General features: G+C 42.2%; 1 protein-coding gene across 3 annotated transcripts in view; it reads left to right on the forward strand.

Annotated features, from left to right (window-relative positions):
• The window catches only part of PTPRB (protein tyrosine phosphatase receptor type B), a 102,780-nt gene that overhangs the window by 29,634 nt on the left and 45,719 nt on the right, over window positions 1-27,427 (forward strand). The window contains exons 1-7 of one of the 3 annotated variants that reach the window (XM_073327790.1): window positions 2,330-2,868; window positions 3,237-3,513; window positions 13,018-13,296; window positions 13,674-13,931; window positions 14,821-15,084; window positions 16,609-16,878; window positions 20,918-21,178. In XM_073327790.1, the coding sequence (XP_073183891.1) occupies window positions 2,815-2,868; window positions 3,237-3,513; window positions 13,018-13,296; window positions 13,674-13,931; window positions 14,821-15,084; window positions 16,609-16,878; window positions 20,918-21,178 (1,663 nt within the window). In that variant the 5' untranslated portion in view covers window positions 2,330-2,814. Of the gene's footprint in view, window positions 1-2,329; window positions 2,869-3,236; window positions 3,514-13,017; window positions 13,297-13,673; window positions 13,932-14,820; window positions 15,085-16,608; window positions 16,879-20,917; window positions 21,179-27,427 lie in introns of those variants that run through there. The other 2 variants (XM_073327788.2, XM_073327789.1) reach the window with 2 other exon arrangements.

Consider the following 27,427-nt stretch of genomic DNA (forward strand, 5'->3'; position numbering starts at 1 on the left):
CTGAAACCTGTATTTTTAAAGTACATCTTTGCTATAGTTTAAGATTCTGAACGTGGTGCATTTACAGAAGGATCTATGTGTGATCTACACAAGTTCAAAAAAAAAAACCCCAAACAAACAGGTGCTTTTAAACATGCACATGTTGAAATAGGGACCTATAGTTTTTTTTCCAGATATGTTATGCGTATAGATCTCTGAAGGTGTGGTGACCATATTGATAATGTTTTGTCATACTTGGAAGCACTATCACCTCACTGTTTCTAAAAATGATCTTGTAATATCAGAAAGTCTGAGTGGCTAGTGCAGCAACTGACATCACTCAACTTGAATGGATTTTAACAAGATACCGCTATCATTTCAGATCTACATTTATTTTGTTCTAACACACATGCCGTGTGTTACCTATCACACTACTGTTTATCACTTTAGAATAGCACTTTAGAATAGCAAAGACCATAATTTTGTACCGTTTTTGTACAGTGCCTAGCACCATAGGGTCCTGGTCAGTGACTGAGGTTCCTGGCACTACCATACTACAAATAATACATAAAAATAACACTAATCGTATCACTACAGCTTATGAATCACATAGTTGTGGTTACGGAAAATTTTTAAACATGTCACTGAAATTGATCCAGCATGATACCGTGTTTGGGTTGATGCTCAATTTATTGTTTATGTCCTTCATTTTGAGCCAGATTCTGCCACATTTGTTGCAGTGGAACGATGTGCAGAATAACGCGTTGATCGTAATACTGAGCTTTGCATCAGTGGACCCCTGCACACAGTCCCACTGAAATCCATGGAGCTTTGCACAGGTGTGGGAATCCACACTCAGAGAGTTCAGTGTGGGCTCAGAGACCAAGATACTATTCAGCATGAGTAAAACTGTTAGAAGCTTGGTCTTTTCACACTGTTGGATCTTGCTTATCAGACTGATCACTTATTTCTAACAATAGACAGAAATATCCAACAGCCCCCCCTTCCTCCAAGAGGGTTAACAAACAGCTATTTTTAACTCACTGCATTTTTTCATGTCAGTACCCACAGAAGAAAATCTAACAATGCTGCTGAAAAATGTGCTTAATTGTTGATCATGAAAGTTAAAACCCTTGTACATTATATAGTACTGAAAATGCAGAAATATAATATATCCTGTGTAAAGGGGGAAAAAAGCCTACTTTTCTTTTCTAGTGAACTCCAAATTTACCCAATCTGCTTCTATCTTATCTATCCTGATACTGAAGATGTGAAACAATTCTAGGTACAAAGAAAAGGAGTACTAGTGGCACCTTAGAGACTAACCAATTTATTTGAGTATAAATAAATTATGCTCAAATAAATTGGTTAGTCTCTAAGGTGCCACTAGTACTCCTTTTCTTTTTGCTCATACAGACTAACACGGCTGCTACTCTGAAATTCTAGGTACATTACCCCCCTCTCCCACCCCCTGTTTACTATGGCTTGAAATGTAGATGAAAGGAAATGGGAGTAAATAGGAGAAGTGGTGGGTTCTGCTGTTGCTTCTGCTTCTTTAGTGTATGACATTCATTTTCTTTGTTCCCTGAGAATCTGGAGACTTTCTTGCTTTCTGTGGTGTGTATTTTTAGTTTCAGAGCTATTCAGGAACTGGGAAGGAGATTGTTTCAACGACAAAAGTGTGGGGGGGGGGGAAGCGGAGATAACTTGACCCTCTTTGATGTACTGATTACTCCTCCATCCATGGAGTTGTGGAGAAATTAAATACCAGGGCATACAAAGCCTTGAACTCTTTTGTGTGTTTTTACAGGTAGAGATTAGACTGGTTTGAATATGCTAGAAAAACAACGAATGAGTATGTTGACTGCTGCTTATTTAATCTTGGGCACTGCTGAAATGACACTGTGGGGCACAGAGAGAATGAAGGAGGGGCTGAAAAACTTAGCCAGAAAGTTGCACTCTCCAGATGATGACTTTGCAGAGACACCCCCAGTCTCTAGGCAGATGGGAAAGGAGGTTTGAACACAATCTGTGTAAAGCCCAGGTTGGCAAAGGAGAACGTGGGGGGGGGGGGGGCTGGGAAAGTGAACTGGATGGGACCCGGGGTGAGGCAAGTGTGAAACGAGACGGTTTACATAAGAGATTCCGATGGGTGTGGAGAGGGGGAGAGAAGCTCAGGGCAATGAGCATCTGGTCGCTCCCGAGTCAGAAATAGCCCTGGGATAGGAGCGGAGCCCCGGGAGAAAGCAGATGAGGGAGGAAGATAGGAAGGAAGAGGGCTGGGGGAGAGGAAAGTGAAGGGGGAGAAGCGAGAGGCGCTGAGCCTAGCACCAGGAGGAAGGAGCGGAGGAAAGTGAAAGTCTTGGAGCAGGCTGAGGGGGGCACAGGGGGCAGCCCGGCCTGGGCGCCCTGCCGGCCGCAGACATTGGCTCCTGCCCCCCCCCCCCCCCCTTGTGCCTCTGGAGAGGGACGCAAGGAAATTGCCTTTTGATTGCGGAAGTCGGCGGCCAGGGCTGAGGCAGAGTCAGCCGGGGTCAGCATGGCAGCGTGGGAAGTGCTGCGGCGAGCTGCCTCTTCCTCCTCCTCCTCCTCCCGGAGCCTGCAGCCGGCCGCGGGCAGCCCCTGCGCACCCCCTGCCCGAAGGAAACCTCAGGGAGCCCGGGGCCCCCCCTGAGCGCATGCGACAAGTGCCCTGCCCCGCAGAGGGCTGCCCCTCGCGCACCAGCCGGGGGGGGGAGGGGGGCTCGACCCAGGACCCATTTTTGGCAACTTCGCTTCTTTATCCCTCCCCACCCCCCCACTACGAGGATTATTGCAAATAAAACACTGGTGGCAATGCTGCGCTCGGCAGCTGGGGTCTCCTTGTGGATGGCGCTGGCCCTCATCAAGGTGAGCTGCCAGGAGGGGGGAAGGGGCGCCAGGGGGAACCCGCAGTCCCCCCCCCATCATTTCATCTTCACTGAGTCCATCCCAGAGCAACTCACCTGCACCCCCCTTTCCTGCTGCTCAGAGACTCCCCTCTGCCCCCTGCCACTCGCCCACCTCTCCCCCAGGTGAATTTCCATTGCTGCCTTCACCAGCAGCACTCCCCCCCCAGGGGCAGCGGGGGCAATGTCTCCTTTTCTTGACTCACGTTGCAAGTCTCCCCACCTGGTGAGCGACCCCAATGGCCCCAAGACCGACTCAGGGAATAAGGTGAGTGCTGCAGAAGTCAAGGCACGTTGTGGCTAATCAGCGGTCTGTGTTGTCCTCTCCAGAAGGGCCATGGGGAGCCTGTGAAATGCGCCATCAACCTGACGGAGTGGAGGGTCTCCAGCCGGTCTGTCTATCTCAGATGGAGCAGTTTGGGGAATCTCTGCAACTTCACCCTGACGTGCAGCTCTGACAACGCCTCGCACACGGAGTGTCATCCCGTCCAGAAGACTAACGAGTCCTACGAATGCAGCTACAATGGCTTAGAAGCAGGGACTTTGTATCATCTCAGGATTTTCTCTCTCTCGGACACAGAAACGAGGAACATCTCCTTGCAAACAGGTAAGGGAGACAGGTGCAGAAGTGCTGCAAACTTTTCTTTTTTTTGGCAGCGTAGGAAAGGGGGCTTGGGGCGGTTTGTTCCCCCCACAATCTTATTTCGAGGCTGATTTTCCTGACCTTGCTTTGATGATGGAAAATAGAAGGCAGATGATGTCCCAAAGGATTATTGACTCTGTTTCCAAAGGCACTTTAAATCTATATCGTTTGCAGCAGGCTGGCTGTAGAATTCCCATGCTTTAACTCCTTCCCAGTTGCTCTCAGTAAGTGCTGCTGAAAAGTAGCACTCTGGGCTTGAAGGGAGATTTTACTGTGAATAGTCTAGATCTGTTTAAAGGGTTTATTTTGTTAAAAAATAGACTTCAAACGATTATAATACAGAACAGAAGATCTATTTTGAAATAGCAGCATAAAATATGCTTTATGCTCTTCAAAGACGTTACAGATTCTCCGTTCATAGCATATTTGCTTGCATTTAAAACACAACTATTCCATTATAAACTAACTGAACCTATCAAGAGTGCATAACTGACTGTTTTACTCTGCATAACTTTACTGGAAATAAGTTTGACCAATTTCAGCCCGTGAAAGCTGACAGGTAGCTGTTCAAAGCTAATACTTTTTCCTAAAATAAAACTGCTTGTGATTATAGATAAAATAAAAATGTGTGTACAACATTTCCTACAAATACAAATCATGGGCATACATGTGGTATTACATAAAGACCAGTTGTTTTCAATAGGTTTATTGTATTGGAAACATAATTGGCTATAAATATACTAAAATATTTTCTATCCATATTCTGCAAATGCAGTGTCGTTGGTTTCCTATGTAGGAACAATTTATAGCTTTAAAACAAAGAACTGCACCAAACTATTGACTTCAGTGGGAGAAATATTGGACCCTTTCTTACATATACTGATGTTTTAATTTCATATAGTTCTTTTTTTAAAAAGCTGCTGAAATATAATATTTGACAGCCTTCTGCTAGTTGGTAATACAGGACCGCAAACCTGAGTTGTTAAAGTATAAAAGCCTCTATCATCTGATCCCCTCCCTTATCCCTTCCTGAAATCTTAGCTATAGAGAGGCATTGCAATTTTTAAAGGTGGTCTTTGTTTATGTCTGAAGGTGATAGTAGATGAATACTTAGAATTGACTTTCTCTAATCCTCATTGTTTTATTTCACAATTACTGTGCCTCTTCTCCAAATAATGTTAACTAACCTCAGTTAATTGGCAATCAATTAACTCAAGATAAAACAGTCTAGTGTAGTCAAATCCAGTGTGATAGGCATATATTCAATGGGAGAAATATTTTTAGTAGGGCTTGGTACAACTAATGGTTTCCATAGTAACAGCAATTTAAATCTATATCATGCATTGCTCCAACTGTTTTTAATATTGATGAGTCATACTTTAAAAGCAAAAATAACAAATTAACTTATCTAAGTAGCAGGTATCTATCACAATCTTGGTTGAATGGTAAAGGTTTTTTATATAGCCCTTGAATAGAAGATGAGCAAAAGATAGCAACATAGACAGGAGATTATATATTGTATAAGTGGAAAATGTTTTGATTATATTATAATATTGAATTTAGACAATGGTTTATATATATCATTTTTGACAGATTTCCATCTTGGTAAACAGCCTTTCACAGAATATAAGAAAATGACAGAATGATTGAAACAGATCTGTGTACAATATTTGTATGATCACATGTCTGTTGGATACAAAGTAACAAGATTGATGAAAGTTTACAGCTGAAATCCTCTAAATTAGTTTACCTTGATCTAGGTGAGGTTTGGGTTTGGATAGCAGAGAGGTTAGCAAGAAGGAGAGAGGGGTTTTTTATACATATCTCTCAAGGAGATTGTGAAAATTGCCTATGGAAGCAGCTACTTAGGTTGCTTTATCTGCAATATTTACTTTGCAATATCACCCAGCACCTGAATGTAGTCAAGTCATTTACATAATTTGGATTATGTATAGAAATACACAATTATCTGCCAAATGTAACTATTTACAATGTTTTAATTAATGTCTTTGATTTGTTAAGGTTTAACAAGGCAAAAGAATACATACATTAAATACAGTACATTTTAATATATAGTAATATACAGTTTTTAAAGAGGCTATTCCTTCATTTCCACTAGGGGCAACATTTTACTCTAGTTTTTTGGAAGACTTTCCACCCTTTTTTCTCACTGACTTCTAGTGTCAGTACTTTTGTTAACTAAGTTATGGAAACTGAATCTATAAAGGCATTTATTCTTGGAAACTAACCTCTGAGTGTGTTTGTGTGAGGGGACCTTTTGGGGCCGATTATACTGAAAGGCAAAACTCCCATTGACTTTAATAGGAGCAGAATCAGGCCCAGTGTGTATATAGATATATATAAAATAATCTGTGTTATAAAGACCACATACATAACTTCTTGTGAACGTTCAGTACTGCTGACGCTTTTATAGGCTGGTTCTCATGCCGAGCTTACATTTTGCCCATGACGTTTTGCTTAATGCTGTACCTTAATGTCAAATGTTCACACTTACAATATGAAGCGGTAGGATAGTTAAAATAATGTTGAAGTTCAACTTAAACCCCTAAAATTAAAAAAAAATCATTCTATCTTCATTTTGCTCCATTCTGCTTTGGTATTTAAGGTGAGATCAATGTGTAGTAAATACCACACATGCTGCAATTCCTAAGCAAAAGGTTTAAATTGAGGAAATTAATTTGATTTGGTTTTGTGCGTATAATTCAGACTCTTAAATTACTTCAAGATACTGTAATTTAATACATTAATGTATTAAAAGAAAAACTGTATATGTTAAAAGACAGGGCTTTTTCTAAACAAGAAAAAAGAGTTTACTAAATTGCCATTTAATTTGACAACTGAAGACTATTAATTTGTAGAACATTGATCCAATATACCACAAAGGTTCATTCAGGTGAAGTCTGTCATGGTGATGTTTACTGAAGAATCTTTAGTCTACAGATTATTAATTAGAAAAGACAATATCTGAACCTCTACAACTGGTCTTTACTCCCCAAAAAGTGGCATAAATATTATATATATTGCTGTTTCATTTTGATAGTAGTGCTATTTTTGGAGAGCACAAAATGAGAGGGGAAATGCTGATAATTTATCAGAACTGAGCTCTACAGATAAATTCTGCAATGTATACCTAAAATTACAGATGTGATTAGGCATCAAGTTTGTGCCTTTGGCATATTTTAGTATTTATATTGGCAGTTCTGTAGTATTTAAAGTACATAAACTAGTATACAAGATATACATTTACATATATATATATTCCGGACAATATTATTGATATTTTAAAATTTGTGATGACAAAATATGTGTCTAGGGGGCTTGTAACCCTTATTCAAATGTGAATAAGGACCACTGTATGGATAAAGGTGGTAGGATTGGATTTTATGTTTTCAGACAAAAACACTTAGGCCCTGATTCTGCAAACACTTGTGCACGTGATTAACTTTTTACATCTGAGTAGTCCCTCTGAGTGACTTCAAGGCATTACTTAGAACATTAGAGCCAGATTCACAAGATAACTGCATTGGGCTCCATAGGCAATTAGATGGAGAAACACCTATCTTCCCCTGGTTTGTGCATCGCACTGGGGCTTAGGCATCTGAACACCTAAAGGGGAGCAGCAGAAACTTTTCTGCACACTAGCAGAAACATGGGCACCTGTGGAACTTTTACTGCAAAAACGTAGGCGTTGCTTGAGCTTAGGCCTACAGGGTTCAGCTATAGCTGAGCAGAGGGCTTGTGAATCCCATTGTGGTCTGATTCTGGAATTTAGGCACCAAAAGTAGCAGTTAGGTGCCTAAGTACTTTTGTGAATCCAGCCCTATTTAAAAAACACTTTTACATTAGTTCTAAATTATGGTTAAATTTGTGGGAAAATACATATTTTAAAATCCAGACGTAATTAATTGGTCTTTAGAACCTTGAAGGTATCTTAATGAAGTTTTTATTTGGGTATTTCCTTAGTTTTTGAATAAATTATTTAAAACTTTCAGTTGACTCTTATATTTTCATTCATAAAGACACTAGGTTTAGCTATAATTAGAGGGGGTTTTAATACATTGTACAACATGGTATTAGGCCTCAACTGGAGTATTATGTCCAGTTCTGGGCACCACGTTTCAGGAAGGATGTAGACAAATTGGAGAAAGTCCGGAGAAGAGCAACACAAATGATTAAAGGTCTAGAAAACATGACTATGAGGAAAGATTGAAAAAATTGGGTTTGTTTAGTCTGGAAAAGAGAAGACTGAGAGGGGACATAACAGTTTGCAAGTACATAAAAGGTTGTTACAAGGAGGAGGGAGAAAAGTTGTTCTTAACGTCTGAGGATAGGACAAGAAGCAATGGGCTTAAACTGCAGCAAAAGTGGTTTAGATTGGACATTAGGAAAAACTTCCTAACTGTCAGGGTGATTAAGTGTAATGCCAACAGACCCTGGTCACTGGCAGGCGGGATCAAACCGGGGACCTTTGGAGCTTAGCGCATGAGCCTTTACAGCATAAGCTAAAAGCTAACTGGCTGTTAGCCAAGGCTGTAGAGCAAACTCATTTTATCTCTCTCTTTAAGTGGTCTCGCTGCCACTAGATGGGACAGAATACCATACCCAGGAGGTGTGTGGGTTACATAAGCACTGGAATAAATTGCCTAGGGAACTTGTGGAATCTCCATCATTGGGGATTTTTAGAGCAGGTTGGACAAACACCTGTCAGGGAAGGTTTACATAATACTTAAGTCCTGCCTTGAGCGTAGGGGACTGGACTAGATGACCTCTCAAGGTCCCTTCCAGTTCTATGATTCTATGGTATTCTCCTAAAATACTACACTGGTAGATACTGTTTCTGCCTTGACTCAGACTGGTTCCACTGACAAATACAGGCACCTGTGCTAGCAACCACTTTGAAGTTAAGTATTTGAACTGAACAAAGTAAAAATTCTTTCACCCTAGTAATATACCAACAGAGTTCATAAACTCAGTCAGACTCCAAGTCAATTTGGAGATAAGACTAAACCCCTTTATTTTTTTTAAACTCCACAGATATTGATGGACCATCCTTGTAATTCTATAAATTGTGAGATCTTTGAGACAAATGTCATTTACTGTATCTTGTACAGCATTGAGCATAATGGGGTCCTGACATAGTCAGGCCTGTAAGCATTACAAATATTAAATAATAATCCTCTCAAGAGACAGATTATTAATAGAGAATACATATTGGAGTAGTGTGATATAAAGGTTTTATCATCATGAATATGGGCTTCATCTCTCACAAGAAGCAAAACGTTATGCAGCTCATCCCAAAGAAATTGATCATTTAAGGACTCTAGGATCAGGCCCATGAACTAATCTTCACAAAATTCCTGTGTGGTAGGTAAGTATTATCTCTGATTTATAGAAACGGAAACAGAGAGAGAGTTAAATTGGAATTTGAGAGTTCCCAGCTCTCAGACCTGTGCTCACATCCTAGATTATATCTTTCTCATGGATAATATATTATGTTTCCATAATTACAGTCCATCATGTCTTTGGGAATCTGCAGCTGTAACCATAACTAGTCTGTTAATCAAATGTACATACAAGGGCTGTGCATGTCCAGTAAGTACTCTTACTAAAAAATTTCACAACAACTAAGACATTAGTGTAGTGGAATTTAAAAAAAAATTAAACACCCAGATTTATTTCTTTTATATATTCAAAGGCATTGGTTCATTATAGAGTAGTATAAAAATATCTTCATGAAAATTTTTTATTTCTGTGATATATCAGTGTGGGACAGTTGCCAGCAGAGAATATAATAACAATGTAAATGGTTTTTTAAGTGTGTGTTTCCAGCCAGAGCTCTTTCAGCCCAGGCATTTCCCAATCTCATTGTTCCTTTGTTCTAACGGATGTACAAAGGACTGAGTGTTTTGTTTTCTGGGCCAGATAGATTAGATAAAGTTTGAATTTCTGAACTTCACCTTCTAGGCACGCAACTTTTTTTTTTTTAAATATACTTTGGAAATTAAATTCCACACCCAGCACAGTGTACATTATGAAGAAACTGTAGCATGTAAAATAATAATATGCTATTATCTTTGATATGATTTGATAAGAGACATGATTACAGTGTTGATTACTTTTGCAATCAGTCAGCCTAATCCTAATTATGTTGTTTCAGCAAGAATGAAAGATCCTTCCATTTATCACCTATGGTTCTTCTTCACTTAAGAATTTCCTACATCTCTTACCTTACATAATGCTAGTATTTGTTTGACTCCTAACGGGTGATTTTTTCTAATTCAACCAGTCACCTTCAAAGAATAATTTTACATTCTTGCTATTTGCCAGATAATAGTCTTTAACGGATTATTATATATTATAGGTGGAGCTGGTAGCAAAGTCTTATAATTAAGTATCGCGGGTAGCTGTGTTAGTCTGTATGCACAAAAACAACAAGGAGTCCAGTGGCACCTTAAAGACTAACAGATTTATTTGAGCATAGGCTTTCATGGGTAAAAACTATTTCTTCAGATGCATGGAGTGAAAATTATAGATGCAGACATAAATATTCTGACACATGAAGAGAAGGGAGTTACCTCACAAGTGGAGAACCAGTGTTGACAGGGCCAATTCAATCAGGGTGGATGTAGTCCACTCCCAACAATAGATGAGGAGGTGTCAATTCCAGGAGAGGCAAAGCTGCTTTTGTAACGAGCCAGCCACTCCCAGTCCCTATTCAAGCCCAAATTAATGGTGTTAAATTTGCAAATGAATTTAGTTCTGCTGTTTCTCTTTGAAGTCTGTTTCTGAAGTTTTTTTGTTCAAGTATAGCTACGTTCAAATCTGTTATAGAATGTCCAGGAAGATTGAAGTGTTCTCCTACTGGCTTTTGTATGTTACCATTCCTGATGTCCGATTTGTGTCCATTTATTCTTTTACATAGGGACTGTCCTGTTTGGCCAATGTACATGGCAGAGGGCACATGATGGCATATATCACATTAGTTGACGTGCAGGTGAATGAGCACCTGATGGTGTGGTTGAGTCCTCTGATGGTGTCGCTAGAGTAGATATGGGGACAGAGTAGGCAACGAGGTTTGCTGCAGCGATTGGTTCCTTGGTTAGTGTTTCTGTGGTGTGGTATGTAGTTGCTGGTGAGTATTTGCTTCAGGTTGGGGAGCTGTCTGTAAGCGAGGACTGGCCTGCCTCCCAAGGTGTAGGAGAGTAAGGGATCGTTTTCCAGGATAGGTTGTAGATCATTGATGATGTGCTGGAGAGGTTTTAGCCGGGGGCTATACGTGACGCCCAGTGGTGTTCTGTTGTTTTCCTTGTTGGACCTGTCCTGTAGTAGGTGACTTCTGGGTACCTGTCTCACTCTGTCAATCTGTTTCCTCACTTCCCCAGGTGGGTATTGCAGTTTTAAGAATGTTTGATAAAGATCTTGTGGGGTTTGTCTCTGTCTGAGGGATTGGAGCAAGTTCGGTTGTATCTTAGGGCTTGGCTGTAGACAGTGGATCGTGTGATGTGTTCTGGATGATACGTGCCTCTAGCTTTCATCAGGACACATCACAGTCTCAGCTCTTCGCAGCCCTTATTACTGAGCAAGGCCTCACACCCCCGCCTGAGGAGGCTAGCAAGTACCATTTCGCCCCAATTTACAGATAGGGTAACTGACAGGTTGCACAAGCTCACTTCAGAAGAGGTTGAAAATCAAATCCAGGGCCACATTCTGTGCTGCACTAAAACTTATGGCCCAATGGAGAGGGCGAAGGTGACTGTAAACCACCTTTGTGCCTCCCAGATTCTAACCTGCTCTAGCAGCTTGTGTGTCCCCCGGGTAAGAGCAGCCTTGGAGGATGCTTTAACTCACAGCAGCCTTACCAGGCTGTCTCCAGGCTTCTCCACAGCCCAGACTTTCCTGTGTGCAGAACGCTCTGGCTGCTACCCATCATGCCCCTGTCTGGCCCCGGCCCTAGCACTAACCTGTGCCAAACAGCACCACAGGGACATGTACACTAGCCATAGGATATTCTTGCTGTAAGGAAATCTCCTCAGGGCCACTCCCCCGCATTGTACCCTGTGTGCCAGTGAAAGGGCATAATTTGCAAGTCTGAAGCGGACCCCTATGGAAGGGTCAGTGTGGTTTAGATGGAATTTATGCAGGGGTGGGGGGGTTGGTTTAAAAAAAAACTTAGAAGTTTACGTACAAGAAATTACATTAAAAGAATATTTAAGTTTGCAAAGTCAGGCACTCAAAAGTTAGGAAATGCCTGAATCAAAGTTGCCCGTTTGTTTTATAGGGTCCCTGCTTTACTCAGGGTGCACAGTGAATGAAGCAGCGGGTTGAAAGAAGGAAAAGGATGGGTTTTGAGGGGGTTAAGACGCTGTGCTAGTATCCTGCACAGCTGGGATCTCTGTCTGGCTCTGCCACACTCTTTGTGTGTTACGTTGGGCAAGGCATATAGATGCACAAGGAGGCTGTATTAAGGCAGCACGGGCACTAAATTCAGTCACTTCCTAACGTTTGAGTGCTTAACTCTGCAACTTTAGTACTTTTTTGTTCATTATAACGTAACCATGTTATCAAATACAAATGGGAGCTTTAGTGCATCAGTGTATAATGACTTCTTTTAGTTACAAGAAACTATGAAATAATCAAAAGTCTGTAAATTTTGGAGTATACTTGCTATCATTTTTGGAGCTTAAGCTTTCTCTCAAACAGTTTGGCCCAAGATGACTACTTAATCAAAGAATAGTCCTTTAAAGTATACATTCTAAAAGCTTATATACAGCTTTTTTGGGGTTTTTTGTTATTGTTGTTTAGACCTGATGTTTAGGACAATACTTCTGGTATTGGAGACCCTTCCAGTAGAAGAGTGGATATGTATTGTCAGAAGGTGCTTATTCTGATTGAAGACAATAGCAAAAACTAAAACACTATCATAATTAAAATTGTACCTTTATCTTGAAGAACTTTAAATATACACACTTTTGTGTCCAACTTAACTGCCGGGGAATGCTGAAATATGTTGTGCATTTATTTGTGGTGTTGGTATTGTGCATCCAACTAAAAAACCCTCATAATCTGGCATAAGCACCTGAAAGTTAGTCACTGATGCTCTAATATTTATAGACTACATTATCCTGAGTCATTATGACTGCAGGGCTGTTTCTAATATAGTGATGCCATAGGTTTGTTGTCAACAGATTTTGAAACTATTTACACACACTGAAGCATGTGCTTTTCTATATTATACATATATCTGGGTTCTCCAGGGCCAATTCATAGGAAGATTAGTTGTGTTTTCAGTGAACATGGTGTTTGGAAATGGAATAAAGAAAAATTTTCAATAAAGATTTGCAGTGGAATGATGAAAAACTGGAAATTGTTGGAGTTGATTGAGCTAACCTGTAAAACTCTTCTAAAACCTAACTAAATTAATATTTTTGCTGTTATTTGTAATTACAGATCCCTTACCACCAGCTAAATTTGAAATTAATAAGGAAAAAACTACTTCCACAAGCTTGCAGGTCTCGTGGAGTCCATCCTCAGGAAAGGTGGACTGGTATGAGCTACAATTATCTGATCATAATAATAAAAAGATACAGAATGTCTCAATACAAGGAGGTATTTCAAGAAGAGAAGAGACCTTTTCCAGTCTAACCCCTGGGAGCAAATACAATGTTATCATCACTGCAGTTGCTGGAAATAAAAGCACCCCAGCAATTCACATCAGCGGATCTACTGGTGAGACCTGTTTTATGTGTAGTGCATCTAAATAAGGCTACTGAGCATTTTTACACACATTTTGAGGTTATGCATTTCAAAAAGGGTATAGATATGCATTTCTCCTAGATAGCAAGTTATGCATGTAATCAGTCTTCATTAACCTAACATGGTTCAGGTTGGTTATAAATAGAGGTAAACCAAGAATTTCTAATTAATTTTAAGAGACCTCTTCTAAGTATGAAGAAATGTTGGCAGGTCCAATTTGGCCATCAATTTTGGTTTTGCTTTTGGCAAACCCTAAACACTCAAAATCTTTGCAAAGTTGAACAGTTCAATCTTGCTCAGATAGTGAAGAAAACCATTACCTGTAAAACATATGTTTTTTATTTCATCAGTGCCATCCCCAGTGCAAAACATTCAGATCAGTGTCAAGACAGACACTATCCACGTTTCATGGCTACCTGGCTCTGGTTATGTGGATCGATACAGGCTGCTATTACTGGATAAAGAAGGACCGGTTCGTGAGATCAACCATGAGGAACGCTTACTCTCCTACACTTTTCTTGGACTTACAGCAGGTCACCTGTATAATCTCACTATCATAGCTGAAGCTGCAGGACTAGAAAGCTACAACTTTAAACTGGTTAGGACAGGTAATGATATCATAAATAACGCATAGCAAAACTGTGAGGCTGCAATATAGCGAATTTCAAAATAAGAAGTGGAATTGTTTGGTCTGGCCTAAACGGAACACTAAGGTTCATAATTCTGCCCTCTGTGTGGCAGAGCTCCAGCTGACCCCAATTGAATGTTGCATGCCTGAATCTAGGCAGCATACAGCCCCATTCTTTCATAGCATTGTATGGGGTTTAACTTAATTATCTGAGTTGCAGAGTTTAGTGGTTTTCTGAGAAGTTGGAGGTAATATTTCTGTAGATTATTTTTGGGGGGTTAGAAATCCTGACTTTGAGACTCACTGAAAACTCCTGTTGACTTCACTGGGAATTATGCACATGGCATGACAGTAGATGGTGACCCACTATTTAAATCTGCATGGAATAGCATAGGTCAAAGCGGTCACTTTAGAAAAACAAAACAGGAAGAAAAGAACCTTCGTAACTTTTGATACGTTTAAGAACAGCCCTCGCAGAAAACAAGGTGAGAGTTGTTGGTTTGCTTTTCTTCTGGTGAAATGTCAAAATACACAGGATCATATTTTGATCCCACTTACACTGGTGTCAATCAGGAATAACTCCAGTCAAACTACAGCTTTTGTTGTGCTAACACCTCTCTGGCTTTCAATAACCTTGAGCAGCGCGTGCCATTATAAGCCTTTACATTCAACATGCACAATCAATGAAAATAAGGAGGTGACTCGTGTATTTGATCATCCAGTGATGTTACAGTAAGCAATGTTAGTAGAGCCACTTTGGGTATAAATGGTCTTAAATATAGGTTTAAAAAATCAAACTACATGCCATGTACATGTTGTGTACTCTGTGGGTGAAATATTTTGTTTTCTTTTTCGTTATTTTTTTTTAGCCCCAGCAGAAGTCTCAGCTTTGATGGTGACGAATGATGGCAGCTTGGATACATTAAAAGTTACATGGAAAAGACCTCTAGGAAACCTAGATTTCTACAATATCACTCTGTCTCATCTTGGATCCATTAAAGAAATCAAAACTTTACAGCCCCAGGTCACAGAGGCTCAGTTTGACAAGTTGATTCCAGGAAGTCTTTATCAGGTCACTGTCAGCACAATCAGTGGTGAATTATTCACTGATAAGATGGCAACTGGCAGGACAGGTAAGTCTTGTGCATCAGTAAGAACATTTGTAATCAAAGCCTCTTTGATCTATCCCATTGAATACACTGCCATGTAGAAGATCATGTTGGAAGAGAAGCAGATTTGGTTGCTAGGCAATAGGAGGTTGCTGAGATTTGGTTGTTGGGTATAGTGTGCAGGTGCTGGCTGGTGTTGGTGGCCTGTGATGTACAGCAGGTCAGAATAGATTATCTAGTGGTCCCTTCTGGCCTTAAACTCTATGATTCTGTGAGGCAAAAATTGTTGGGCTGATCTTACTGTACTTCTTACAGTACTCCTTACTGCTTACAGCAACCTTGCAGCCAGTAGTCAAAGCTACAGTGCTGACCTGTCAGAAAGAAGCGGTGGTATATGCTGTAGATAGAAATCAGCATAGGTTGAGCCTGTAGCAAAACTATTCAGCGCCTGTACATTCAGTAATTTTTGCCTAATTTTATTATTTTGAACACAATCCAGAGAGAGAGATAAAACAGGGCTACAGTAAATGGAAATATGCATGTAAGGTACTGTGCAATTATTTAAAACTATCAACAAAGTATAACAACATTGCCCCTCTATGGTCATATATCTGTGGATAGAAGAACACTCACAAGTCAGACATGTTCAAGTCTTCGGTCTCAATCACAACGGTTCTAGAGTTCATTTATATATATTGGAACGGAGTCATCAATATTAAGATCCCAAGCATTTGATATGCTATGAAATTTGGTTGTAAGCAAGATCCTGGTTCTAGGCGTAGCTCATTAAATCTAAGCCATTTTGACTGCCCACAGCACTGACTAAAGCACATGACAGTCTTTGTGGTGTTGGGTTATTTATTTATTTTAGGTGTATAGCTATTTTTCATCTTATCTGATTGATCAAACTGAAAAGACTGCCAAAGTTCTGCCCACCCACATACTACTGTTAACCATGAGTCCACGTTACCTCCATCCTACACCTCTTGGCAGTTGGTAGAATTTAGATTGGAAAAGTTTTCAAGTGGGTGAAAAGTACATGCAGGACATCCAAAAATTGTTAATAGAGTCCATCTGAGTTAAACAACTACAGAGAACAGCAGGAAAAATAACTTAAAATGCTGCGAGTTTCATTCTGAAAATGCATAAGGTTTTCGCTAACCTCTGATTTAGGGTTCAGCATTTCTGATGTCAGTAACTGACAAACAGTGAGTTCTTTGTGTGGGAGAGGGTAAATTTCTCACTCAGATGGGTACTACACTTTGTCAAAACGCATTTTGGCCCAAATTTTTAAAGGTATTTAGGCATTGCTGCATTCAGTGTTGCAATGCCTAACTGACTTAGGACCATAAATCTCATTTTCAAAAGTGATTTAAACTCTTAAGAATCTAATTCCCATTGACAGGTGAAAAATCTGGGGCTTGATTTTACTATAACTGATTGATCAAAGCACTTCGGCAATGTCTGAGCTGTGAGCCAGGTTTCATTGCTGTCCAGTTATATTTCCCCAGAAAAAACACAAATTACTCACCTGTTTCTGTATTTCAGTTCCTCAGAAAGTTTCAGAGCTGAAAGCTAGCAGTGGTGGTTTGCTGAGGTCTCTGACAGTGAGCTGGCTGCCCCCTGCTGGAGACTGGGAGAGATACTACATTATGTTGTTCAACCTCTCCACTGTGCTGCTGAACACTACATTAAAGAAAGACAGAAGAGAATATGTCATCCAGGATATACGACTCATCCCAGGAAGACAATATGAGGTGGCAGTCATAGTGGAGAGTGGAGGCTTACAGAACACTGCTCGCTGCAAAGGCAGAACAGGTCAGCAATCTCATTATACTGATAGCATGAAACTTCAAAACTTTCAAGTTGGCTATTTTTAGTAGCTGGAAAAAAAATAAAATAAGTGGTATGTATTATACTCATTCACTAGGAAAACGCTTTCACATGAGCATAGATAACTATTTTAATTCAAAACATTTATAGTCATCTTCATAATAACTGTAAATGAAAGAGCAAATTCCTAGACTCTTATTATTTGTTTGTTTGCTTAATTTATTATTGGTCCAAATCCTGAATTCCTCATTCAGATTTTGCTCAGGAGTTCTATCCCTTTGATTAGCCACAATTTAATATTTAAAATAGTGACTCTCCTCTTTAAAAGAGATGGGACCAAATTCAGTGGTGGTGTGAAGAGTGTTATAAATTGCACATCAAATTTCAGGTGGTCAGAAAAAAGAGGTAAGAGGTAAAGCAGAGTGATTTGGTCTGGTTTTGCATTCATTCAGGCATGAGAGACCTGATCAGCATCTCACACCACTTTTACACTGGGATAACTCCATTGACTTCCAGGAAGTAACTCCAGTTTTACCTTGCACGTGAAAGCAGAATCAGACCCATGAGATATAACTGAGTGATGTACACATTAAGACAGTGGTCCATCCTGTGGTGTGTAAACGGCTGTATGTGAGAGTATGTGCCAGACTTTGTTCATCATAAATCTAACTCTCCTGACATCAGTGGAGATAATCTGCATTTGCACTGGTATAACTGAGATCAGAATAGTCTAAGGGCATATCAGGCTGAAGAAGAGAGGAGTACCTCATTTTCAAAATACACTTATACGCATCCTATAGTGGTGTAAATGATGAAAGGGTGCCTAATTTTATCTAAGGATGTCTCATGGGTTTAAGTTAGAGTAGCCTCTTCTCTGCCCTAAGATCCACCTGCATCACAGAAGCTGTCCTTTCTCAGATAAGTGTGCTAGATATAGGAACAAAGGGGCAGGTGGCTCACTATAAGGAAGCAGCTAAGGGCAATGAACAACACTGCAGATGCAAGTGTCCACCAGCTCAGCAGGCTGCATGAGAACATGATGAAAACAAAAAGCAGGTGGGTGTGAGCACAGAAATAGCACAGAAAAAACCAGCCTCTGCACACCACAGATGGTAGTAACAAATATATAGATTAGTTAGTGGCCCTCTTGGGAATCAAATGCTTGCAGCTTGCGCCTCAGAAACAGGTGCGGCATTACCCATCTATCAGAACCAAGGAAAGATACAAGGTTTCCAAGAGTTCAGTGCTGCTTTTTTTTTTGACTGATGTTCCTGGAGACACATCCGACATTCTTATAATGAGTGTGATATTGCCATTCCTGCAGTGGATGTTTCTGTGAGCAATGTGTGGGCTGGCTTCCCTGTCAGCCCTACTAGCTAGCTACAATCACTGATTTGAACTAGGCTGGTTCAGGAGTAAGGATTGCACCTCCAGTCTATGTGCTCCAGCAAGCATATACAATGGGTCAATTCTACTCTGTTACATCAGTGCAAATCCAGAGTAAGTGCAGTGAGTTTTATGGTGTTACTCTGGAGTCGCAGAATGGAATAAGTCAAATCAGAATTTGGTTTCTGAGTCTTAATTGACACTTGTTTTATGTGTAATAGGTAGGATTTTACTCTGTACCTGAAAATTAGTGTAATGGACACACTGAGAGGGGCATGAGGGAGTGTGTAACGGGAAAAGCAATCAACAGAAGGGTGTAAGATAAGGCAGGGTGTGCCTGATTGAGTGCTTTTCCTGCTACACCCTCACTTTCACTTCCTGGGTGTATAAACTGCACTCATTTTGCATAGCCACAGTATGCCAGATCAGTGCACGTTATATTAATTTAGCATTCACCACCGTTTTCTGGCCAATTTAACTCAGCAAAACAGATTCTGATCTCACACCGATGAAAATCCAGAGTAATTTAAGTCAAAGGTGTTCTGATTCTGATTTCTCTGGTGCAAACCTGCAGTAACTTCTTTGAACTCAATGGATTAACACTGGTATAAATTCAAAGTAACAGAGACCAGAATCTGGCCCATAAGCTGAAATTCAATTATGAATGCCTAGCACCTAGGGCCACACAGAGGTTTTGGGGCACCTGAGGCAAAATCTGAAGCAGAGGCCCCCTCCCACATCCTTCCAAAATAAATTACCACTAAAGAGAGAGCCCCCAAGGAGGAGTGGGGGCTTGGAGAGCGAGCCTGAATTCCACATACCCCACAGAGGTAGCTCAGCTCCTGTCCCAGGGGGCTGGGCCCAGCTGCCTGCTCCAGGCATTGCAACCTCACGTGTGAGGTCACACATCACTCAGGTTTGGCCCTCCGCTCCTCCATTCTGACCGAGGGGCTGCAAGGCCATATTTCAGTGAGTAGTGCTGCAACCCTGCATGCCAGATTGCAATGCCACTCTGTTTGGGAGCCCTCTCAAATAGGGGACCCGTGGCAAATGGCCCCTTTTGGCTCCCCACCAAGGGCCGCCCTGCCAGCACCCTCCTCCCCACACACATCAATGTACCAATACACACTCAGGGCCAAATTCTGCTCCTATATACCACGATAAATTCAGAGTCACTCCATTAACTTCAGTAGAATTACTCCAGAAGTACAGCAGAATAAACAGAATATGGCCCCAGACATGTAACTGACATGACCAGTGGTGAACTGGAGCCCGTTCGCACCGGTTTGCACCAGTTCGCATGTGAGGGACAACCGGTTCTAAAAGGGCTTCTAAATTTAACAACCAGCCATAAGTGGCGCCTTAGGCGCTGACTCTGTGGGTGCTCTGGGGCTGAAGCACCCCCGGGGAAAATTTGGTGGGTGCAGAGCCCCCACCGGCAGCTCCCCGCCTCGCGCCATGCCCCAGCTCACCTCCGCTCCGCCTCCTCCCCTGAACATGCCACCCCACCCTGCCTCTCCGCCACCTCCACCCCCTGCCTGGCTTCCCATGAATCAGCTGTTCACGCAGGAAGCCGGGGAGGGCTGAGAAGCAAGTGGCGTCTTCGCGCTCAGGCCCGAGGAGGCGGAGCGGAGGGGAGCTGGGGCGGGCGGGGGGGTCGTGAGGAGGGCCTCCCGCGCCGCAGCAGGTAACCCGGGGGGCACGCAGGGGAACCACTCACTGCCCCAGCTCACCTCCGCCTCCCTGGGCCTGAGCGCAAAGCCGCTGACTCCTTCTCAGCCTTCCCAGGCTTCCCGCGCGAACAGCTGATTCGCGGGAAACCGGGATGGCGGGGGCGGAGAAGCAGGGTGGGCCGGTGCGTTCAGGGGAGGAGGCGGAGCAGAGGTGAGCTGGGGCTGGGCGCGGGGCGGGCAGCTGCTTGTGGGGGCTCTGCACCCACCAAATTTTCCCCATGGGGGCTCCAGCCCTGGAGCACCCAGGGAGTTGGTGCCTAAGGCGCCACTTTTGATGTGATCAGTGGGGGGAGCAGCCGCTCCCCCTGTTCCCCCCCTTGCTATGCTAACCCGCCCCTAGGAGCCAGAGGGACCTGCCGGATGCTTCCCGGGAGCCGCCCCAGGTAAGCACCTCCGGGACTCCCCACTCTGGCTCTTAGGGGTGGGCACCCACTACGGTGGTCCACGAGACCCTCCTGCCCGGTTCTGGGGGCAGTCAGGGGATGGGGGGGGTGGATGGGTACCGGGGGGGCGGGGGGCTTCAAGGAACACGGGGAGTTGGATGGGGCAGGAGTCCTGGGGGGCGGGGGCGGGCCACGACCCCTTCGTGAGGTGAGGAAGGGAACCGGTTGTTACGATTTTGGCAGCTCATCACTGGACATGACTGTTTGTCACAGCTACATTTTGCCCTATATCTATTTTCTAGTATAATTGTTTTATGTCCCTGTTTGTAGCCCCTGACCATTGCAGAGTTATTTTGTGAGATTTACTCCCCAGCCACAGGCAAAGCCATTCCCCATGAGTAGTAAAATTTCTGTTACTCTCTTATTGCTAGCCTAGCTCCCGACAGCAGCGCGGTCAAGATGTGGCATGTGTGTCCATTGCAAAGTCCTTTGCTCATTGCTATACTCATGTTCTTCCCTTAGCTCCACAGCCTGTTCTTCAGCTCCGGGTAAAGCATGCTAATGAATCTTCACTTAGTGTCATGTGGATGACCCCTGTTGCAGAATGGGACAGTTATGTGGTTTCACTGGGAGACAGGGATCTTACCGTCATAAACAAGGCTCTTGTGAAAGAAGCTAAAGAATACACTTTCAGTGGTCTGGTACCTGGACGGAAATACACAGCTACAGTCACTAGCATTAGTGGGGATTTAAGCAACTGGACTTCAGTAGAGGGAAGAACAGGTAACACACTGTCAATCCACTTCTAATCCCAACTTCTGGTAACCAGCAATAATGACGTGTTGCTTTCTTTGTACTGAATTGTATTAAAGCAGTGTCCAGATGTCAACACCCTTGAACTTGTGTACATTTTCTTAATAGAAATGCTACATTTCTAAATCTCTTGTGTGTCTTGCAATATATCTCAGAACATCCAGTCTCTTTTTCTGCCATTTTCCATGGCTTTCTAAGATGGATATGTAGTTCCTGATGGAAAATGGTATCTAAAATGTTTCTGTAATGTCTGATCAATCTACATAGGATGAGGATAATAAGTCCTATTTTCACTTAATATCTTGGGGAACGTTAGCTTCCTGATTTGTTCCTCAACAGATGGACCATTTGGGGGGAAAAATGGGAAAGAATTGTTTGAAGGGGGACATTTCAAAGTTAGCAGACACAAAATGGAGGTGACCTTCAAAACATATTTTGAATCCTGCTGCCTTTTTGATTAAAAAAACCCCAGCTGCAACACGACCAAAATTGAAGTGACTGTTGGGAGTGCTTTTGTAAAAACCAAAACCACTACTTTTTTCTGCCTGTGTCTAAGTTTAAATCCAACCTATTTCTTTGCTATGCCTGCCTGATGCATTCTTTTGAGCAGGCAAGGCCTTAAAAATGGGAATTCCTTTAGGCATAGCACAGGATAAAAACATACTGTGAGTGCAGTTAGTCTAATTGTAGGCCCATAAGACTGAGCGTGTCCTTTTGTAAAGCTTAATAAAGTTTTATCCTTCCTTCCAAGGTGCAGAAGTCTTGACTTCAGCCTCCATTACTCAATTTTGTGATTTAAATGGCTAGGATTTAATTTCCTTCTGTTTCAGGCCCCTTCTCCTAGGAAAGGGTGTAGTGTCACAGTGCACTAATTGTGAATTCATGTGTGTGGACAAATCAGGCAGGAGTAATACACATTAGGCATTAAATTATAACTTGTAATGAGCAAACTCAAAAAGGTTGGAAGCTAGGTTTGGATGAGCGTCCCAGACCTCAGATTATCTGAACCTTATTTCAACTACCAGAACCTATTAGATTCATAGATATTAAGGTCAGAAGGGACACTATGATCATCTAGTCTGACCTCCTGCACAATGCAGGCCACAGAATCTCACCCACCCACTCCTGCAAAAAACCTCTCACCTATGTCTGAGCTATTGAAGTCCTCAAATCATGGTTTAAAGACGTCAAGGTGCAGAGAATCCTCCAGCAAGTGACCCGTGCCCCATGCTACAGAGGAAGGCAAAAAACCCCCAGGGCCTCTTCCAATCTGCCCTGGAGGAAAATTCCTTCCCGACCCCAAATATAGCGATCAGCTGAACCCTGAGCATGTCGGAAAGATTCACCAGCCAGTTACCCAGGAAAGAATTCTCTGTAGTAACTCAGATCCCACCCCATCTAACATCCCATCACAGGCCATTGGGCCTATTTCCCATGAATAGTTAAAGATCAATTAATTGCCAAAATTATGTTATCCCATCATACCATCTCCTCCATAAACTTATCGAGTTTAATCTTGAAGCCAGATATGTCTTTTGCCCCCACTGCTTCCCTTGGAAGGCTATTCCAGAACTTCACTCCTCTGATGGTTAGAAACCTTCATCTAATTTCAAGTCTAAACTACCCGATGGCCAGTTTATATCCATTTGTTCTTGTGTCCACATTGCTACTGAGCTTAAATAATTCCTCTTCCTCCCTGGTATTTATCCCTCTGATATATTTATAGAGAGCAATCGTATCTCCCCTCAACCTTCTTTTGGTTAGGCTAAACAAGCCAAGCTCCTTGAGTCTCCTTTCATAAGACAGGTTTTCCATTCCTCGGATCATCCTAGTAACCCTTCTCTGTACCTGTTCCAGTTTGAATTCATCATTCTTAAACATGGGAAACCAGAACTGCACACAGTATTCCAGTTGAGGTCTCACCAGTGCCTTGTATAACGGTACTAACACCTCCTTATCTCTACTGGAAATACCTCGCCTGATGCATCCCAAGACCGCATTAGCTTTTTTCACGGCCACATCACATTGGCAGCTCATAGTCATCCTGTGGTCAACCAATACTCCAAGGTCCTTCTCCTCCTCCGTTACTTCTAATTGATGCGTCCCCAGCTTATAATTAAAATTCTTGTTATTAATCTCTAAATGCATGACCTTGCACTTCTCACTATTAAATTTCATCTTATTACTATTACTCCAGTTTACAAGGTCATCCAGATCCTTCTGTATGATATCCCGATCCTTCTCTAAATTGGCAATACCTCCCAGCTTTGTATCATCCGCAAACTTTATTAGCACACTCCCACTTTTTGTGCCGAGGTCAGTAATAAAAAGATTAAATAAGATTGGTCCCAAAACCGATCCCTGAGGAACTCCACTGGTAACTTCCCTCCAGTCTGACAGTTCAGCTTTCAGTATGACCTGCTGTAGTCTCCCTTTTAAACAATTTCTTATCCACCTTTCAATTTTCATATTGATCCTCATCTTTTCCAATTTAACTAACAATTCCCCATGTGGCAAAGTATCAAACACCTTACTGAAATCTAGGTAAATTAGATCCACTGCGTTTCCTTTGTCTAAAAAAATGTGTTACTTTCTCAAAGAAGGAGATCAAGTTGGTTTGGCACGATCTACCTTTCATAAAACCATGTTGTATTTTGTCCCATTTACCATTGACCTCAATGTCCTTAACTGCTTTCTCCTTCAAAATTTTTTCCAAGACCTTGCATACTACAGATGTCAAACTAACGTGCCTGTAGTTATCCGGATCACGTTTTTTTCCTTTCTTAAATATAGGAACTATGTTAGCAGTTCTCCAGTCATACGGTACAACCCCTGAGTTTACAGATTCATTAAAAATTCTTGCTAATGGGCTTGCAATTTCATGTGCCATTTCCTTTAATATTCTTGGATGAAGATTATCTGGGCCACCCAATTTAGTCCCATTAAGATGTTCGAGTTTGGCTTCTACCTCAGATATGGTAATATCTACCTCCATATCCTCATTCCCATTTGTCATCCTACCATTATCCCTAAGAACCTCATTAGCCTATTAGAGACTGAGGCAAAGTGTTTGTTTAGATATTGGGCCATGCCTAAATTATCCTTAACCTCCACTCCATCATCAGTGTTTAGCGGTCCCACTTCTTTCTTTGTTTTCTTATTATTTATATGGCTATAGAACCTTTTACTATTGGTTTTAATTCCCTTTGCAAGGTCCAACTCTACTGGACTTTTAGCCTTTCTCACTCTATCCCTACATGTTCTGACCTCAATAAGGTAGCTTTCCTTGCTGATCCCTTCCATCTTCCACTCCCTGTATGCTTTCTGCTTTTTCTTAATCACCTCTCTGAGATGCTTGCTCATCCAGCTTGGTCTACAACTCCTGCCTATGAATTTTCCCCCCTTTCTTGGGATGCAGGCTTCCGATAGCTTCTGCAGCTTTGACTTGAAGTAATCCCAGGCCTCCTCCACCTTTAGAGCCACAAGTTCTTCAGTCCAATCCACACCCCTAACTAATTTCCTTAATTTTTGAAAGTCAGCCTTTTTGGAATCAAAAACCCTAGTCACAGATTTATTTTTGTTTATCCTTCCATTCAATTTGAACTGAATTAGCTCATGATCGCTTAAACCTAGGTTGTCCCCTACAACCATTTCTTCTATGAGGTCCTCACTACTCAACAAAAGCAAGGTGGTCACACCCCTTTGGGATTTTCCATGATGATGATGATGATATTTTTGGACTTACTGGAAGTAGGAAATACTGGAAGACCTGTGAGAAAGCCTGTATCTGTGAGACTCCCAGCTACAGCTGGCAAACCTTTTGCTGTGGGTGGTGGTGTTTTGGTGTGGTTTGTGTTTCCCAGATTAACAGGATTTAGGTGGGAAGGCTATGACAGATACAGAGGCAGCAGTGGGAGTGACCCATGTAGAGGAAGACACAATGAAGATAACTGGATGTGGAAGCTGCGGTATGTACATGATCCTGGAGGGGGTACCTGGAAAGAGTTTTATCTGCATGAAGTGCCATCTGATAGAGCTGATGGAAGAAAAGATACGAGGATTGGAGAGGCAGGTGGAAAGTCTGGTCGAGTTTAGAAGGGGGTCCGAGTGGATTATGCAAAAACATGAGGTAGCTGAAGGGAAAAGCTCAGACTTGCAGATGGAAGCAGGACTGAAGAATTCTGAGGGGAGACTGCTGGGTGAAGAAAATGGACAGTGGAAGCATGTGACTAAGAGAACCAGGCAGAGGAAAAGATGGGCTAGTGAAGGACAAACAGAGCTCAAGAACAGGTTTGCAGAGTTGGAAAATGAAGAAGGGGTTCAGCAGATGGTCACTGAAGGTGGAAGGGCAAGGAAGAAGAGAAGAGCGGCTAGTCCTATAGGAAAAGGGGAAGAGTCAATGGAGACCACCAAATATGAGCCCCAGGAGGATACAAGATGAGTTGAAGAGGATTACAAGGGAGAATAGGAATGGAAAGAACTTGCAGCCAGAGGGAACAGGGGATAGACCAGAGAATCGCACCGTCACCAGGAAAAGGCAGGTCTACGTGATCAGGGACTCCTTACTGAGAAGAATAGACAGGCCTGTAACCAGAGCTGATCCAGAGAATAGAAGGGTGTGCTGTCTTCCGGGTGCTAAGATACGGGATGTGGACCTGAGGTTGAAAAGGATCCTAAAGGGAGCGGGAAAGAATCCACTGATTGTCCTTTATGTGGGAACAAATGATACCGGTAGATTCTCACTGGAACGTATCAAGGGAGACTATGCCAGGCTGGGGAAGACACTTAAGGAAGTCGAGGCTCAGGTGATCTTCAATGGGATTCTGCCTGTTCCTAGAGAAGGGCAACAAAGGTGTGACAAGATTATGACTATCAACAGATGTCTCAGGCAGTGGTGCTATAAGGAGGGTTTTGGGATGTATGGCCACTGGGAGGCATTCATGGACAGAGGACAGTTCTCTCGGGATGGACTTCATCTGAGTAGAGAAGGAAATAGACTTCTAGGATGGAGGCTGGCACAACTGATTCAGAAAGCTTTAAACTAGGAATTTGGAGGAGATGGTTGGGAGATGTCCAGGTAATCTCCACACTGGATTTTAGCATTGAGAGGGAAGAAAACAAAGTAAGAAAGGATACAGCCGTGGGTAGGAGAATGGACATAAGGAGGAAGGGCAGTGTGGATACCAGTCCAATAGGTCATACTGGCTGTAGAATGTCCGTGCCTAATCAGGTAAAGAATGTGAGCGAGGCCAAACAGCAAAAATTACACCAATACGAGGAGCCTAGGTAACAAAATGGAGGAATTAGAAATACTGGGTGCAGGAAGTGAAACCAGATATTATAGGGATAACAGAAACATGGCGGAATAGTAGTCATGACTGGACTACAGCTATTGAAGGGTATGTGCTGTTTAGGAAAGACAGAAATAAAGGTAAAGGTGATGGAGTAGCATTGTATATCAATGATGAAGTAGAATGTAAAGAAATAAGAAGCAATGGAATGGATAAGACCGAGTCCGTCTGGGCAAAAATAACATTGGGGAAGAAAACTACTAGAGCTTCCCGTGTGATAGTACTTGGGGTGCGCTATAGACGGCCGGGATCTAAGTTGGATATGGATAGAGCCCTCTTTAATGTTTTTAATGAAGTAAATACTAATGGGAACTGCATGATCATGGGAGACTTTAACTTTCCAGTTATAGACTGGAGGACAAGTGATAGTAATAATAATAGGGCTCAGATTTTCCTAGATGCGATAGCTGATGGATTCCTTCATCAAGTAGTTGCTGAACCAACTAGAGGGGATGCAAATTGAGCACCACCCAGATTGAGCTCTGGCAAGCTGCTTAAGGTGGTCTGGTTGTGTATTCTGTTTATGTTCATCACTGGCAGTCTTGTCGTGCTATCAAAACTTTTGATGTCCATGTGCTCATTGGCCATGTTGCTGCAATCTTTGGTACACAGACTTCAGAATTCTTTGGTCTTCCATTCTAGTAATATCTCCATACCAAGAAAGCCACTGAAACTGCACCTGTGCTGTTGGAAGCGGTTGCTGGGCTCAGCTTCAAATATCCTCATTTCTGATATTGTCCTGCTACTTAATATGAAGCAGCTGACAAAGATGATGAGTACTGAAATGACCATCTAGTGTTTCTCAGCCTTCCTCAGTGCCCACATTTCACTTCCATACAATAGAGTTGGTATAACTTTGGTTCTGTAG

The sequence above is a fragment of the Lepidochelys kempii genome, chromosome 1 (assembly GCF_965140285.1).
Source record: "Lepidochelys kempii isolate rLepKem1 chromosome 1, rLepKem1.hap1, whole genome shotgun sequence".
NCBI lineage: Eukaryota > Metazoa > Chordata > Testudines > Cheloniidae > Lepidochelys > Lepidochelys kempii.